This window comes from Carcharhinus amblyrhynchos, chromosome 16, assembly GCF_965287045.1.
Source record: "Carcharhinus amblyrhynchos chromosome 16, sCarAmb.v2.hapA, whole genome shotgun sequence".
NCBI classification, from domain to species: Eukaryota; Metazoa; Chordata; class Chondrichthyes; order Carcharhiniformes; family Carcharhinidae; genus Carcharhinus; species Carcharhinus amblyrhynchos.
Genome location: NC_137339.1, coordinates 10,424,856 through 10,443,301, shown reverse-complemented (window position 1 = coordinate 10,443,301; position 18,446 = coordinate 10,424,856). Strand labels below are relative to the sequence as shown.

Sequence of the window (18,446 nt, the reverse complement as noted above, 5' to 3'; positions counted from 1 at the left end):
GTAAAGAGACAACATAGAAAATTGATAATACAGCAAATAAACACACCAGTAGCATTGGATAGCACAGTCACCCATTAAATGGGCATCAAGTTTAGCCTCATTTAAATGTCTGGGGTATTAACGCACAAGGCAAAATGTTAGGTGAGGCACTAAAATCAGTCTCAGTTTCATCCGTCATTTACAAGCAAGTCCCTTAAGCTCCAAGGCTGGGAATCAGGAACGATATGACTCCTACTATTACAACGTGGTTGCTTTGGCTGGGGTTGCTTTTTGTAAGGCAGTTTGTAGAATCCCTGAGCACGACAAGTAGTTTAATGCTCCTGCCAGTCATTATATCACCACACTTTGGTTTGAAAACAAAAAATATAAAAATTGAACACAAATGGAGCAGAAATTACTTTAAAATCAAACCCGTTGCTAGTGGATGTGGCAGCGGGGGGTAGATTTACTACAGCAGGAAGTTCCAACTTTCACAGTGAATTTCATATCAACCCTTGACTAGGACCTGGGACTTGAATCTATTTCAGACTCTATTTGACAAGGACCTGGTAGTGATTAGTTAAGGCAGTCTCAAGCCATTTTCTTATGGCTGTGTACAAGGTCTTCTCCAACCAGGCATTAAATTGTTATTTCAGCTCATAGGAAGCTACAGGATAGCAGATACAAGAGAGAACAAAAACCTGCTTCATGGTACAGAAGTTAGGGTTGCATCTCATGGCAGAGGCAGAATAGAGAGATCATCAAGTATAACATCCAGTCTGCAAGTGCCCAAAGACAGTAGATCAGAAACTCTTCCACTGCTTTTATAACTTGTATCCAGCTTTGTGCTAATGTAAACGGGGACTTCAATCTTTATCCACCCAGAATGGGCATGGCATCCAAAACCCACGTTCCTTCACTTGAACATTGAATACATTAATAGATTTGGATGAAACAAGGTGCGAGGTGACTCGTGTGAAACAGAACCACTAGCATACACCAGTTGGGCCAAATGGCCTGCTCCCTTGCTGTAAATTTGACATAAAAACAAAAAGGAGATACAACCAGAATATCATACTCAATATTACAAAACTTATGAAAGAGCTTTTGAAAGTCTTTTGGTTCCTGCATTTCTTTGCGGAATCACGCAAGTCAGTTCCTGAATTTCAATGCAATTGTGATCAAAAATTAAACTCCCTCTCTTTTAAACCTGAAAGCCTAGCCAACATTTCTTTTTCCGTTAGAACATCAGGCTTGAAAGAAGTGGAGAGTTAAATGTCAAAAAAAAAATTGCATTCCCCAAGAGCAACTGTGAATGTTTCCAGATGGCATGTTTTATATTCAACTGTTCCATGTTTTTTCCCTTTGCTTTTTCAGTATGGAAACCATTCTAAATCTGAATGAATCAGCTACTTCAGGGTAGACCAAAAATTTCATTGCACTGGCACCTGGGATGGTTTTTCCACTGTTATTGCCACTCTTTCATCTGTTGTACCTGTGACTTATGAATGCAGAATATAACAAGGCACTGTGATCCTTAAGGAAAGGGAAGAAAGGCTTGCATTTATAAAATATCTTCATAACCTTTTAATTTGTTGGGACCTTTTCATTGCCGAGGATCCTTAATATTCACCCAAGGGAGCAGACAGGAGCTTGGTTTTATCACAGCTGTAAGACAGCTCCCTCAATACCGAACTGGAGCATTAGCCTGAATTTTGAGCTCATGTTTCTGGAGCAGGAGTTGAATCCATGAGATTCAAACCAAGCGAATGCTACTCAACCAGCAATGCCTGACACATGGCAGCAAGAATTCTTTTCAAAGATAGACAACAGGCGCACTCTTACTGGCTGTTCACGCCACGTTCCCGCTACACTGAAGTCAGAGAATTTGGCGCCTGGCCAAATCTTCATTCGTTGCAGTGGGATGGGAAAATTGCATTGGCATGGATGGCCATAACATTCATTTTAGAGGGAGGCAATGGGCCGGATTTTACAGCTTCGCTCGGGCAAGATCGTAAAATGCCGCCTGAGGCCAATGGAAATTTATGTTTTGGGAACATCGCCTGCCCTGATTCCAGGGTGGGCGAGGTGGTAGGATCCCATCCAATGTGTCAACCTTGGGAACAGGCCCTTATACAAAAAAAAACACTGGAATGAACAGTCACTGGACACATTACAATATAATCATCTGCTCAACGAGCATTAATTCTGGTCACTGACATTAAACTTTGGCTAAATATTGCACCATGGAGTATCAAAGTTCTACCAACCACCAACTAATTTGCACAAACCTCGGAGAATGTTAAATTTGGCACAGGTTTAATTCCGCAGTGCCAAAGACGCCAACGTGGATACTTCCCTGAAGCCCAAAACTCTACTCCTGCTCATCAACTCTCGACCGCCCCTGGCATCGTACTGGCCCAGCTCACCGGCCTGGAACTTATTCAGGCGCCGGCTCCTTGACAGGACAGCGACCATGCTGTCCAGCTTTGAGCGAATGGTGGTGTAGTGAAACTGCCGCTCTTTGGTGAGTTTCTGAAAGCAATGCCTCAGCGAGTGGTTGCCGCCGTGGACTCCGGAGTAGGGGTAGCTGATGGAATCACGGCGCGGACGAACTTCAGAGGCAGCAGGGGACATCGAACTACTTGAGCCGCCGCTGGAATCCGTTGGGGAGGGAGGCAGCTGACCGGATGAGTTGGCTGGTTCTTCACTGGCTGGACGCCTATCTGTAGCCAATGTCTTGGTGGGAGACAGCAGCACAGTTACAGTTTCAGCAGAGGTCTGGGTCGCACTTGATTTTGATAAGAGCACAGTTTGGGTTTCCATCTCCTTCGCTAAAGTACAGGTTTGTGTGGAAGCACTGTGCACAACTATCCCAGGCTGCACCTCAATCTCAGTCTGTGTAGAAATACCCCTCACCTCCTTAAGCTGGTGCACCTCTTTGCTTCCAAGTGGGGTTTGACTGCCAACGGTCGATGTTTCAGACACACGACTGCTCTCGGAGCCAACACACACCTGTGAGCGAGGCTTTTTCTCAGCTATTTGCTCCAGGATCTCGGGCTTGCGCTTATTTGGAGAACAGACCATAATTCTTTTCTCCGAGGGCTTGGTGATGGCAAGCTCCCTTGGCAGAAACCACTTTGCTGCAAGCTCTTCGTAGACAGCAGGGTTCCCACAGTCTGTTGAATGGGCTGGTATTGGCTGCGACTGGGCGTACAGGATTCTGAACTCTTCATCATAAAACTCGGACAACTGCCCAGAGAGCACCGTCAGATTACTGCGATTCAACTTCCCGTCAGTCCAGGTGAAGCTGCAGAAGATACGAGACACAGCAACAATATGAGCGGACAGACACGGACATTGAAAGTTACAATCAATGATTGCTTCAAGGACCGATTGCAGAATTAATCTGAACCTAACCATCACCCACAGCATTTCTCTCCCCGCCAACCCCAATTTCCTTCCTGGAATCAACAACCGTGGGGTGGCATAGTGGATAGCCCTGCTGCCTCACAGCGCCAGGGACCCAGGTTCGATTCCCAGCTTGGGTCACTGTCTATGTAGAGTCTGCACGTTCTCCCTGTGTCTGTGTGGGTTTCCTCCGAGTGCTCCAATTTCCTCCCACAGCCCAGAAGATAAATTGGATAGGTGGGTTGGCCGTGCTAAATTCTCCCTCAAATGTACCCGAACAAGCCCCGGAGTGTGGCGTCCAGGGGATTTTCGCAGTGTTAATGTATGCTTACTTGTGACTAATAAATAAACTTTACTTTCGCTGGGGTTCAAGACCACAGGCAATCTGGTGCCTCATCCGAGTGGATATGCTTAACCCGTGCACCTACAAAGCGAAGCTGAGGTCATCTGAGTGGCAAGCACGTGATTTTCTGCTTTCCATTGCAAGGGATGGAAACTCAGTTGTGGCATGCAATACTGCAATCTGATGAATGATTTCTTCATGCAACACAAGGGTGGAACAGTTGCACAGTGGTTAACACTGCTGTCTCACAGTGCCAGGGACCTGGGTTCGATTCCAGCCTTGGGCAGCTGTGCGTGTGTGTGTGTGTTTGTGTGTAGAGTTTGCACATTCTCCCCATGTCTGCACGGGATTCCACCAGATGCTCCGATTTCCTCCCACACTCCAAAGACGTGCAGGTTGGGTGGACTGGCCATGTTAAATTGTGTCCAAAAATGTGTAGCTTAGGAGAATTAGCACGATAAACATGTGCTATTAGAGGGATAGGGCAGGGTGTGGGACTGAGTAAGATGCTCTGTCAGAGAGTTAGTGCAGATACGACAGGCCAAATGGCCTCCTTCTGCATTGAAAGGATTCTATGAATATTATATACCACTGGACAAAACACCTTCCATTAGTGAACAAACTTTAGAAGCACATTTCAAGACTGCAGACAGGGGTGGAGATACTGAAAACATTACATACCCCTTTTACCTCAAGGCAAGGAGTGTTCACTAAACCCCTCCTCTTCCTCACTGTCCTCCCTTAAAGAAACAATTGAATTGGACACCCACATTTAAGAGGTCAATCTTACTACAACACAAGATGTGCGGGTTAGGTGGATTTAGCCATGCTGAATTGTTCCTTAGTTTATTTGTCCCTAAGTGCATGTGGTTATGGGGATAGGGCCTGGGTGAGTTTGCGGTCGGTGCAGACTCGATGGGCTAAAGGGCCTCCTTCCATTCTGGAGGGATTCTATGATACTATAAAAGGAACGAAAGGAGGATAAAACCAGCTACTCAAAATTTTAAGAATGTAGACCAGCTGCAGCATATTCACAGATTAAAAATACCATTTAATCTTTTACCTGTAAGAACCTGTGGCTACTTTATCACAATCAATTAACATGAACTTTTCATGGACTCTGCCGATAACTTTGGCTCCTGTCCTTGTACAGTAAGTGCAGCCCGTTACTGTGCGAACTCTCATCCTCTGCAAAGTAAGCAAATGAATGAATGCGAAACGAGGCCCATCTGAACAGACCACAGTCACATTTGTATGGGTACGTAACAGATCAAACAGCACCTCAGTTTCGTCTCGTGTCTGTAACCTTTCATAGCAGCAATCGACAGGGTTCTCCACTCTGTCAGCTTTATTGCCCACACTTCTGCTGTCATCCCTTCCCCTCCCTCCCAGGACCATTGATAGGGTTCCCATCGACCCCACCTAACTTCGATTTCAACAGGTCCATTTTACATTCCCTCCACCCCACCAGACTCTGTGTTCAACGGATGTCACCTCCAGCCTGACGCCACCAATCACATCCCCTCCGCTCCCCCCCACCCCACCCTCAGAAATCTGAAGAGCCATAGCAAGTGCTACTGGGACAGATAAGGAGACAAAAGGTGCGTCTAGAGGAGATGTGAATGGCAGAATGATGAACAGTTATGGCGCAAAAGCAAAAACAAGAGCTGAAACTAAATGAGAAAGAAAACCAAAATTACCACCTGAAAATGCTGAGCTTTTATGTAGCGTGCTAAGGCTGTTCCTCGTGTTTACTGGAACACTGTAGCAGGCTGGGAGCTCAGTGTGAGAGCAATGTGAAGAACGAAGATGACAAGTGACCAGAAACCTCTGGGCCTCCTCCGACAGCCCCCTTGGTCCTCAATCAGCCCAATACAACCTGCTCTTTCCTGGCACCTTTCCTTGCAAGCACAAAAGATGTAACACTTGCCCTTTTATTCCCCCCCATTCATCACTTCCAAGGCCCGAAACATTCCTTCCAGAGGTAACAGTGAATTATGAGTACTTTATTCAATTCATTACACTGCACGTGCCTACAAGGCAATGCTGAAGTCATTCGAGTGGCAGCCACTCCGGATTCCCCCCACAGGATCCCTACAGTACAGAAGGAGGCCATTTGGCCCATCAATTCTGTACTGACCACAATCCCACCAGGCCCTATTCCCGCAACCCTGCACATTTACCCACTAATCCTCCTGACGCTAAGATCAATTCAACATGGCCAATCAACCTAACTGGCACATCTTTGGACTGAAACAGCAAACTGGAACACCTGGAGGAAACCCACGCTGACATGGGGAGAATGTGCATACTCCACACAGTCACCTGAGGCAGGGAATTGAATCTGGGTCCCTGGCATTATGAGGCAGCAGTGCTAACCACTGTGCCACCTGCTGAGATTTTCACAGTCTGAAAGACATGCTGGTTAGGCACATAAGCCATGCTAAACTCTCTGTATACCCAAACAGGCACTGGAGTGTGGCGACTAGGGGATTTTCACAGTCACTTCATTGCAGCGTTAATGTAAGCCTACTTGTGACACTAATAAATAAACGTTTCAACTTAAAATTCACTGGTCACAGTGCGTCTGCTCTACACTGGGGACACCAAACACAGGCTGGGTGTCTGCTTCCTCAAGCACAACCCCAAGGTTTCCGGTCACCTGTCATCTTAATTCTTAACATTGCTCTCACATTGAGCTCTCAGCTGCTACAGTGTTCCAGTAAACGCAAGGAACAGCTTTAGTGCTCAGCGTAAGAGTTCTGCAATTTCAGCCGGTACTTACAGATTCAGATACGTCACCTCCAATTGCTCGCTGTGGTTCAAAGTCAACCTTTATTCCCTTCTCGTGCTTGCCTGGTGTCAGTGATTGTGGGTGTTTGGAATAGTAAGCACAAACAGTGATTCTCCCACAGTTAAACACAGTACCTGAGGCACAACGTGCCGTGTCTCTGTCTTTGATTCCACCCACTCGCACAAGACAAGACTTTAATGAATGTCCAGGACTATTAAAAATAGAGAATCAAAAAAAAATGCTGGAAATACTCAGCTGGTCAGACAGTACCTGTGGAGAGAGTGTTCACATTTCAGGTTGAGAAATGTTAGGTGAAAGTAAATTGCTGCGTGCTGGAATCTGAAACAAAAACAGAAAATGCTGGGAGGTCGCAGCAGGTCTGACAGCGTCTGTGGGGACAGAATAGCACCAACGTTTTGAGTCTGGATGAATCTCATGTTAGAAATACAATGGTTTTTAAACAAGTGGCGGGGCATGAGAAAGAACAAAAGGAAAGAGCTGTGAGAGGGTGGGGGCAGGACAGATTAAAAGGATAAAAGGGCTGGCAGGGGTAAAGCAAATGTTATTGGGACAAATAAAAAGACAAAAAGGTGTGTCTAGAGGAGGTGTGAATGGTAGAATGATGAACAGCTACAGTGCAAAAACAAGAGTAAAATGAGTTGAAGCTAAAACGTGCAATGATAAAGAAATCACAGCGCCAGGAATCCGGGTTCGATTCCCACCTTGGGTCACTGTCTGTGCAGACTCTGCACATTCTCTGTGTCTGTGTGGGTTTTCTCCGGGTGCTCCAGTTTCCTCCCACTGTCCAAAAGACCTAAATAATGCAATTTATGTGCATTGGCCATGCTAAATTCTCCCTCAGTGTACCCAAACAGATACTGAAATGTGGCGACTAGGAGCTTCTCACAATAACTTCAGGACAGTGTTAATGTTAGCCTACTTGTGATACTAAAATTAATTTTAAAAAAAAACAGAAAATCTGAAACAGTACACATTCCAATTCCCACTTATTGCAATGACCAGTGTGAAAAGACAGTTCCATTGGTACCAGTTTGTAAGCTGCTGTATTTTAATCTACTTTTGCAAGCCACTTCTTTAAAAAAAAATCATTCATGCAATGTAAATGCTGTTGGCAAAACCAGCACTCAATGTCGATTTCTAATCGTAGAATCCCTATTGTACAAAAGGAGTGCCATTCGGCCCATTGAGTCTGCACTGACAACAATTCCACCCAGATCCCTATCCCCATAACCCCATGCATTTACCCTGCCAATCCCCCCGACACAAGGGGCAACTTAGCATGGTGAATCAACCTATCTTTGAATTGTGGGAGGAATCTTTCGATTGTGGGAGGTGTCTTTCAAACCAATTAAACAAACTTAAATTACATTTGGACAAAGAAACCAGAGCACCTGGAGGAAACCCACACAGACATGGGGAGAACGTGCAAACTCCACACTGACAGTCACCCAAGATCAGAATCGAACCTGGGTCCTGGATGCTGTGAGGCAGCTGTGCTATCCACTGTGCCACCCTAGAGAAGGTAGTAGTGAGTTCCTTTCTTGAACAACTACAGTCCATGTATTGTAGGTACATCCACTGTGCTTTTAATGAGACAGCTCCAGGATCTTGATCCAGCAACAGTGAAGGAATGGTGATCGAGTTCCATGACAGGATGATGTGAAACTTGGAAAGCAAACTTGCCAGTGGCGGCATTTCACCAGGATCTGCTAGCCTGGAAGATTCTGTCGAAGAACCCTTACCATGTTGCTATATCATGGAGATGATACACACTCTGCAGCCACGATGGAGTGGAGACAGTGAGCGTTTAACATGTTGCACAGAGTGCTGATTGAGTGGACTGCTTTATTCTGGATGGTGTCAAGTTTCTTGGGTGTTGCTGGAGCTGCACTCAAGGCAAGTGGGGAATATACCAACGCACTCCTGAGTTCTGCCTTGTGTGTTATGGAAAGGTTTTGGGGTGGCAGACGGCACATTACTTAACACGCTTCTCAGCCTATTTCCTGCACTTGTAGGCACAGTGTCTAGTCCTGTCGAATTTCTGCCCAATACTTGGCATGGCACACACTCAGACAGGACCCAGATACAATAATTCTTTGATGGGCAAGAATACCATTTTGTTACGTTTCCCTTGCGTTGCTGTGAAGGGCAGCTGAGGAGAGCGGGAAGTTCACCTGGGATTGTTCCTCTCTCTCTCTGGCCTCTGCAATTTTAAAATTCTGCACTTGACCAAAGGCCAGCACACAGAATGTGTACCCTCAGCACAAAGGCTGCATCACACGTAACCTCCGTTCAAACACATACCATCTCCTCCTCCACCAGGACGCCAGCGACCCGGCACATTTGCTGAAACTGCGGAAGGCCAGAGTGATCGAGCAGGATGTAAACAGGGATGCGTCTCCTGCGGCAGGCCTCGTGAAGGTCTTTGAGAATGTCGATATCGGTGAAAGAGTCCATGACCAGTGCAATGACCTACAGCATACAAACAGAGAGGAAATTAAAATTTCAGACTTTTATTTGCAGATTTTGGGTTGCGGGAAGAAATTCCGAGGAGGTGTACTTTTACAGTTGGAAAGCCCCACTCTATCCACATTCTAGAAAGTGATAACATTTTGAGAAATTCAAATTTGGTCAAAAAGTGAGGAAAGCTACAACAGGTTGGACAGTGGGAGAAAGGATGATATTCACTCTAAAATGGAACGGGATAAAAGGAACAGCACTATGCTTCCAAAGCCAGGATGGTGTATAATTTGGAGGGGAAGTGTTAGGTACATGGGAATGCTGGCACCTACTTGGAGTTTCCAGGTGATAGGGATAGTGGGTTTGAAAAAGCCTTGGGCAAGTTGCTGCAGTGCATCTTATAGATGTACATATTTGTAATAAGTCTGTGGAGGCAGAAGTCCCTTCACCAAAATCCCTTTATTTACAAACAGCAGTACACAAAGTGCTATCAGTCAGCAGTCTACCTCCGGGGGGTGTCGGGGAACTGACAGACCTGGTTAAATACGAGGCAAAGACTCCCTGATTAGCCCATCAATTGGATCCTTAAATCAGGAAGTCCAACCAGTGCTGGGTCAAAAACCTGGAACTCCCTCCCTAACAGGGTTCACTAGCACCACACAGGTTTTCTCAAGGACAACTAGGAATGGTCAATAATTGGCTTTTGCCACCAATGTTCACATCCCATGAACAAATGAAAGAACCTGATATTCCAGCTGTCGAGGTTGTTTTACACGGTCACCCAAAGGCAGCTGCTAAGTAGGTGTACATATATATATTTTATAATGGATCTGTGGCAGAGAACTTCAGGCAGTAATCCAATCCCAAAGGCTCAAGTGACTGAAACCTTACAAGCTTCTCTCTCTGTACACTGGTGCATCTATTCTGCGAGGGTGAATCACCGCCCTGTAATCTATCGTCTCAGGCTTACATCCTCCGTACAAATCACACACCCACACCCAAACACCAAGCTGCCTTTCATGGCGACCCAATCCATCTCCGTGGCAACAATGACAGCAATGGTATAATTTGCCATAATGTGAAGTGATATTATTTCCTCCTCCCTTTTGCTTCTTGCATTCCCACTCTGCCCGTTTACCATGGTGGGACCATTTTAACCAGTCAACGGACCAACTCAAGCTTGGTTTGTGACATCCTGTAGGATTATAGCCATGTTAAAGAACAAATTAACCTTTCATGAGTTCAGGAGGTCCCAAAGTTCTTTACAACAACAAACTGATATTTATGCAGCACCTTTAACATAATGAAACATCTTAAAAAAGGTGTTTGACAAAAATGTTATAAAACAAAATGTGACCCTGAGCCATGTTAAGGAGTTACTAGCAGGGATGCCCAAAAGTTTGTTTTTAAGAAGAGTCCTAAAAGAGGGAGGAGGAGGAAAAGAGAGAATTCCTAGGTTTTGGGTCTAGGTAACCGAGGGCATGGCCATCTGGAGTCACATGTAGGCCAGACCGGGTAAGGACAGCAGATTTCCTTCCCTAAAAAAGGACATTAAAGCCCACCAACACCTCTACTTTCTCAGAAGACTAAGGAAATTTGGCACATCAGCTATGACTCTCACCAACTTTTACAGATGCACCATAGAAAGCATTGTTTCCAGTTGTATCACAGCTTGGTATGGGTCCTGCTCTTCCCAAGACAGCAAGGAACAACAAATGTAAACGTAGCCCAATCCATCACGCAAACCAGCCTCCCATCCATTAGCTCTGTCTACACTTCCCACTGCCTCGGCAAAGCAGCCAGCATAATTAAGGATCCCACGCACCCTGAACACTCTCTCTTCCACCTTCTTCCATAGGGAAAAAGATACATGACCTCAGATTTCTGTACCGTCCAATTCAAGAACTGCTTCTTCCCTGTTGCTGTTAGAGTTTTGAATGGACTTACCTTGCATCAAGTTGATCTTTCTCTAGCCATGACTGTAACACTACATTCTACAGTCTCTTGTTTCCTTCTCTATGAATGGTATGTTTTGTCTGTATAGCACGTAAGAAACAATACTTTTCACTGTATGTAATACATGTGATAATAAGAAGTCAAATTATGAACCAGATGGGCTTTTCAGACAATCAACAATGGCTTCAAGGTCATCATTAGATTCTTAATTCCAGGTTTTTTTTATTGAATTCAAATTCCTAGGATTCAAACTTAGATAGCTCTTGAAAATTCACCATTTATAATTCACAAGCTTTTGAACATGAACACTAAAAACTTCTCTCAGACAGCCTGTTAATCTTACTCCACTGCAGGTGTTAAATGCCCAAATGAACAATAGTTTGTGTTTTTAACTGTAAACATTAAGCTATAAAAGATCCAGTTATGGTGATGAATTAGCCACGCCACAGAATAACAAATCAGCTTTTCATGGTTTTAACACTTTTGTAACACAGTGTCAGAACACTGTCTCCTGCCAACACAAGATGGCCATTGAACTCCATGAGATCACTCAACTGTGTCCAGCCTGCCAAAATATATCACTCTGTGTATGCCACACACACATGCTTGGCTACAACCATGTCAGAATGGATAGACTATAAAACCACAGTATCTGAGCTACACTACCACAACTTTTCAATGAAACCAATGGAACACAAAAGGAGATGGGCTCTTATCCCATTTAAAGCCGACTAATTCATTTAGTGTAGCAGGCTCGAAGGCCAAATGGTTTATCCTGCTTCTAGCTCCTATTAGTCACGGGAGCGCTATCACTATTTAAACACCTCACAGCCAGCAATATCCTGAATACATTTACTTACTGAATATCTCTCTCCTTTTGAAACATTTCCTCTTGGAACACCGTTCCATGTCAGCGTGAAGAATTAATATTGGATTTAACCATCTTTGTATGAACATTCTCTTCAGATAATTAACCAATTCTGCCTCCAGTGCATATTTGGACACTGTACATTCCAAATCCCTACTCGCTGCATAAAGTGTTGCCCTCATGTCGCCATTGTCTGTTTCAGATATCAAGTTCAATCTCTGTCCTCTGCCTCTCAATACTCCCACCTATAGAAGTAGTTTCTCCATGTTTATCCTGTACAGAAACCTCACGATTTTGAATACTTCTAAACAAATAGCCTCTCAACTTTCTTTTCTCCAATCTATCCATACAAATTGAAGTCCCTCATTCCTGCAGCCACATTCGTGAATCTTTTCTGTACCCTAAGGTCTCCCACATCCTACCTAAAAAGTGCGGTGCCCAGAACTGGATGCAAAAATCGGAATTTTACTGCAGAATAGCATTCTCTGTTGGTCTCGGGTGGGATCTTACAAGCCTTGGCCGGACAAGGTGGTAAAATCCTGGCAACATACTCCAGTTTTGACTGAACCAGTGTTTTAGAAAGGTTTGTCAGAATTTTCCTGCTTTTGTATTATATGCCTTTATTTATTAATCCCAGGATTCCTTAAGCCTAATCACTCATTTTTTTCAATCTATTCTGTCACTTTCAACAATTTGTGCATTGAATTGATTTATTGTTACGTGTATTGAGATACAAGGAAAAGTATTGTTTCTTGCAAGCCATACAGACAAAACATACCATAGAGTACATAGAGGAGAAGGAAAGGATAGTGTGCAGAATATAGTACCCCCAGCTGATTGTGTTATATCATCTCTCAACCTTCTTCGTAGCAAAATATTGGAAGAAAATCACACTTTGCATTGAAATTTCACCCAGCAAGTGCCTGTCCATTCCAGCAAGTCTATACCCTCTTAAGATTATCACCATTCCCCCCTCACAGTTCACAACAGTCTTGACCCTTGTGTCATCAGCAAGCTTTGAAATGGTGGCCTGCATTTCTTTATCTGGGTAAATGTAGAATACAAGGAAGTGCTGCCAAAACCAAATCTGGGCAACTCAGCCTCCTGATAAAGTAGAGACGTTAAGGAAATTTGGCATGTCCGCTATGACGTCCACATAATTTTTTTTAAAAAACAGATGCACCATAGAAAGCATCCTTTCAGGATGTATCACAACTTGGTATGGTTCCTATTCTGACCAAAACAGCAATAAACTACAAGGAGTTGTGAACGAAGTCCAGTCCGTACACAAATCAGCCATTGACTGTCTACACTTCCCATTGCCTCGGAAAAGCAGCCAGTATAATCAAGGACCTCCGCATCCCGGACATACTCTCTTCTACCTTGAAAAAATATAAAGGTCTGAAATCATGGACCAACTGATTTAAGAACAGCTTCTTCCCTGCTGCTGTCAGACTTTTGAATGAATCTACTTTATATTAAGTGGATCTTTCTCTACACCCTAGCTAAGACTGCAACACCACATTCTGCACTCTCTTCTTTCCTTCTGTATAAAATGGTATCCTTTGTCTGTATAGCGTTGAAGAGAGAATACTTTTTACTGTATACTAATACATGTGACAGTAATAAATCAAATCCAGCTATCAGTCCGCTGTCACTTAGCCAACTTAACATTTTAATTCCACTGGCTTTGTCTTTGGGAATAAGCCTGTAAATCCTTAAATTTAAGTTTAAGTATTAGTCACGAGTAAGGCTTACATTAACACAACAATGAAGTTACTGTGAAATTCCCTTATAATTAAGACTTAAAGCACTTTATTCAAACTTTTTCATCTTTAGCTTCAATGATTTAATTAAAGAACAAAGGACAAAGAACAAAGAAAATTACAGCACAGGAACAGGCCCTCCAAGCCTGCACCGACCATGCTGCCCAACTGAATTAAAACCCCCAATCCTTCCGGGGACCATATCCCTCTATTCCCATCCTATTCATGAATTTGTCAAGACGCCCCTTAAAACTCACTATTGTATCTGCTTCCACTACCTCCCCCGGCAGTGAGTTCCAGGCACCCACCACCCTCTGGGTAAAAAAATACATCTCCTTTAAACCTTGCCCCTCACACCTTAAACCTGTGCCCCCTTGTAATTGACAATGGGAAAAAAAAATTCTGACTATCCACTCTGTATCTGGTCGCCCCTCAGCCTGCATGGCTCCAGTGAGAACAAACCAAGTTTCTCCAACTTCTCCTCATAGCCAATGCCCTCCATACCAGGCAACATCCTGATAAATCTTTTCTGTACCCTCTCCAAAGCCGCCACATCCTCCTGATGGTATGGTAACCAGAGCTGAACACTATATTCCATTAATACATTTGAGAGAAATTAAAACGATTAGAGTACAGGGCAATGCACCAGATTTGCATATCAATACCTTCTCTGCCTTCCTGATCAGTTTCCTGATCGCCTCCTTGCAGCTGTAGATGAGCTCTCCGTAACTGGGCTGGAAAAACACCTCCACCTGGGTCACCCCCCGGTACCAGTTATCCGGATACACCGGCCACCCAATGTCCAACACCGGCACCTCAATGTCCGAGGCATCGGGGAAGTAAGTGCCGGAGGAGTAATCGTTGGAGCCGGTGTAGGACTGTTCCAGTGGCTCGCTGTCCGGCTCCGGGGGTCTGATGGTGGACTGCAGTATGCTGGCAATCTCATCCGTGGACAGGAAGCCCTGGACCTTCTCCCTCTTCAGGAAGGCGGCGTAAGCCTCCTCGCCGCCGGAGATCAGCTCCTCCAAAGCCAGGCGCTGGCTCTCGCTGTAGAACTCCCTCACTCCCACCTCCTGCCTGGGAGCGTTCGACCACCTAGAAACTATTGGCAGGTCATCCAGACACTGGGAATCGTTCATGGCGTGTTGGAAGGCGGGGGGACACAGGGAGAGCCAGAGAGCTCAGACACACTGCCTGCTATCAGCCCCTTCACCCCAAAGATCTGGGTGACCTGCTGGTTCCTGTAGCCAGAGACTTGGGTCTCCTGTTGGTTCCTGTAGCCAGAGACTTGGGTCTCCTGTTGGTTCCTGTAGCCAGAGACTTGGGTCTCCTGTTGGTTCCTGTAGCCAGAGACTTGGGTGACCTGCTGGTTCCTGTAGCCAGAGACTTGGGTCTCCTGCTGGTTCCTGTAGCCAGAGACTTGGGTGACCTGCTGGTTCCTGTAGCCAGAGACTTGGGTGACCTGCTGGTTCCTGTAGCCAGAGACTTGGGTGACCTGCTGGTTCCTGTAGCCAGAGACTTGGGTGACCTGCTGGTTCCTGTAGCCAGAGACTTGGGTGACCTGCTGGTTCCTGTAGCCAGAGACTTGGGTGACCTGCTGGTCCCTGTAGCCAGAGACTTGGGTGACCTGCTGGTTCCTGTAGCCAGAGACTTGGGTGACCTGCTGGTTCCTGTAGCCAGAGACTTGGGTGACCTGCTGGTTCCTGTAGCCAGGGATCTGGGTCTCCTGTTGGTTTTTATAGCCAGAGGCTTAGGTGATCTGCTGGTTCTGCTACGTCTCCAGCTGGTCCCCGTAGCCAGAGACTTGGGTCTCCTGCTGGTTCCTGCAGCCAGAGACTTGGGTCTCCTGCTGGTTCCTGCAGCCAGAGACTTGGGTCTCCTGCTGGTTCCTGTAGCCAGAGACTTGGGTCTCCTGCTGGTTCCTGTAGCCAGAGACTTGGGTCTCCTGCTGGTTCCTGTAGCCAGAGACTTGGGTCTCCTAACACTCTCTCCCCCACTGAAAACAGCCCTTTCGCTGCCGTATCTCTCAGTCACTTCAATTAAAACTAAACCAGAAATGATTCAAACCCCAGGCTGCAGAGGCGATTGGTTACAGCTACAGTTGTCTAGCCAGTTTTCCCGGCCGCTAACTCTCCTTTCTCCCCACCCACCTCTCAATCTGAACTTTGTCTTTAACGGATTTTAAGAGCAGCGCCGTCGCGATTGGCTCCTGGTTTAAATTCATCCCAAAACAGCTGGGGAGGGTTCCTCCTCCCAGTGCCTCCAGCTACACTCTGTACTCTCTCACCCTCATGTCAGGTCTAGCCTGGTAAAATTATAATACAGAGCAGAGCCGGAGACTGCAACATTTAAATTGCAGCATTTAGTGCCGGCTGCCCGGGCTTGTAGGAATTAAATCCTCAAACTGACTCTCTGAAACATACAGTTGCCAACACCACCCTACTCCCTCCCCCACCCCTCCCCTCGCCGATTGGTCGGGAGACTCCAGAAAGTTGATAAACCGTCGGGACATTAAACAGAGTTGTGTGTCTTATTTATTCTCTCTCAATCCTTCCACGTTGATTTACTGTAAAATATGGAGATGTGATGAAAGGGGTTAACAAGACTGTTGGACTCACAGTTCGGGTTAGTCCAATTGGTTAAAATATTTGTTCACTCTCCAATTGGCTATAGGAAGGCGATAGACTTGGACAATAGACCAATGGCAGGAATTGGGGCGGGAGATCATGTAATGAAACCTCCAGAGAAACGTCCAGCTAGAATTGGCAACACTAGCTATCAATATACACCAAGTTTTAGCATTTATTTATTAATGTCACATGTAAGGCTTACGTTCACATTGCAATGAAGTTACGGTGAAAATCCCCTTCAGTGCCTGTTCGGGGTACACTGAGAGAGAATTTAGCATGGCCAATGCACCTAACCAGCACATATTTCAGACCATGGGAGAATCTGGGGCACCTGGAGGATGTGCAAAATCTGCACAGGTAGTCGTAGAAATCGTAGACCCTAAATGCAGAGGGAGGCCATTTGATCCATCGAGTCTGCACTGGCCACAATCCCAGCCAGGCCCTATCCCAGTCACCCCACACGTTTACCCTCTAACCTACTCATCCCAGGACACTAAGGGGTAATTTAGCATGGATAGTCAACCTGACCCGCACATTTTTAGAGTGTGGGAGGAAACCAGAGCAGCCGGAGGAAACCCACGCAGACACGGAGAGAATGTGCAAACTCCACACAGACAGTGACCCAAGCCAGGAATCGAACCTGGGTCCCTGGTGCTGTGAGGTAGCAGTGCTAACCACTGTGTCACCCTATAGTATCATAAAATCCCTACAGTGCAGAAGGAGGCCATTCAGCCCCTCGATCTGCACCAACCACAATCCCAACCAGGCCCTGTTCCCGTAACCCCACATAGTTACCCTGCTAAACTCCCTGACATTAGGGGCAATTTAGTATGGCCAATCAACCTAACCCACACGTTTTTGCACTGTGGAAGGAAACTGGAGCAACTGGAGAAAACTTGTGCAGACATGGGGAGGATGTACAGACTCCACACAGACAGTGACCCAAGACTGGAATTGAATCCAGGTCCCTAGTGCTGTGAGGCAGTAGTGCTAACCACTGTGTCAAAGTGCCACCCTATATTGTGTTAATTCCTGATCAATTTAACAATTGAACCCGATATTTGATCATTGTGGAGTTTAAAGGATAAACTGATGAGTTATGTTAATGTAAGAAGTAGATGGTGATGCACTACTAACATCAGTCAATCATGTGTAAACCTTTGAGAGATACCCAAGAGTATGTCTCCAGCCTGTCTAAGAACCAAGTCCCATGCCTAGAGTCTGAGGATAAGGACACATGGATTCATAGAATCATTACAGCACAGGAAGAGGCTATTTAGCCATTGACTCTGCACTGACTATCTGATAGAGCATCTTACCCAGACTCACCCCCTTACCCTATCCCCGTAACCTGACATATTTAAAATGGCCAATCCACCTAACCTGCATACCTTTGGAGTGTTGGAGGAAACCGGAGCACCTGGAGAAAACCTAAGCAGATACGGGGAGAATGCGCAAACTCCACATAGACAGTTACCCAAGGCCAGAATTGAACACATTAGACTATTAGTATGAGATGGATTGATGAAGTAGCAGCAGACAAAATGTCTACTCTTAGAGGTGTGATTCTGTGATTGGGCAGCAATGATTGAACAATCCTGAGTGTACTGATAGCTACTCAAACAACCAATGTAAGATAATTAGTCCAGTGTCATGTGACTCATTTATACTTGCTAAAAGTGAGATACACCAATAAGCAGGGACCAATTCTCTACAAACAAAAGGAATATGTTCAAGATAGGTGGCATGTGGCACAGTGGTTAGCACTGCTGCCTCACAGTGCCAAAGATCTGGGTTTAATTCCCAGCTTGGGTCACTGTGTGGAGTTTGCATCTTCTCCCAGTGTCTGCATTGGTTTCTTCCATGTGTTCTGGTTTCCTCCCACAGTCTGGGTGCATTGACCATGCTAAATTCTCCCTCAGTGTACCTGAACAGGTGCCGGAGTGTGGCAACTAGGGGAATTTCATAGTAACTTTAATGCAGTGTTAATGTAAGCCTTACTTGTGTCTAATAAGTAAACTTAAAAAAAATTCTTATGCCTTTTTTCTGAATTATCCAGGAACTTGGGGCGCCTCTAATTCCCTATTGCTTACTCCATGGCAAGACCACAAGAAACTACAAAGAGGTGTGAGCGTAGCCCAGTCGATCTCACAAACCAGCCTCCCATCCACTGACTCTGTCTACACTTCCCACTGCCTCAGGAAGGCAGCCAGTATAA

General features: G+C 45.5%; 1 protein-coding gene across 1 annotated transcript; it reads right to left on the bottom strand.

Moving 5' to 3' along the window:
• Positions 1–438: 438 nt before the first annotated feature.
• fam83d (family with sequence similarity 83 member D) lies at positions 439–14,983 on the bottom strand. Its single transcript, XM_080204685.1, has 4 exons — positions 14,264–14,983; positions 8,853–9,020; positions 4,797–4,921; positions 439–3,289 (listed from the first exon to the last, which is right to left on the bottom strand). The coding sequence occupies exons 1-4, from the start codon at positions 14,735–14,737 to the stop codon at positions 2,299–2,301; spliced, it is 1,758 nt and encodes a 585-aa protein (XP_080060811.1). The 5' UTR covers positions 14,738–14,983; the 3' UTR covers positions 439–2,298.
• Positions 14,984–18,446: the final 3,463 nt, after the last annotated feature.

Coding starts and splice junctions, on each gene's coding strand:
- fam83d (XM_080204685.1), bottom strand. CDS start 14,737: ATGAACGATTCCCAGTGTCTGGATGACCTGCCAATAGTTTCTAGGTGG. Junction 4,922..8,852: donor TCCTGGTGGAGGAGGAGATG/GTATGTGTTTGA, acceptor CTTACTTTGCAG/AGGATGAGAGTTCGCACAGT. Junction 3,290..4,796: donor GTAGCCACAGGTTCTTACAG/GTAAAAGATTAA, acceptor TATCTTCTGCAG/CTTCACCTGGACTGACGGGA.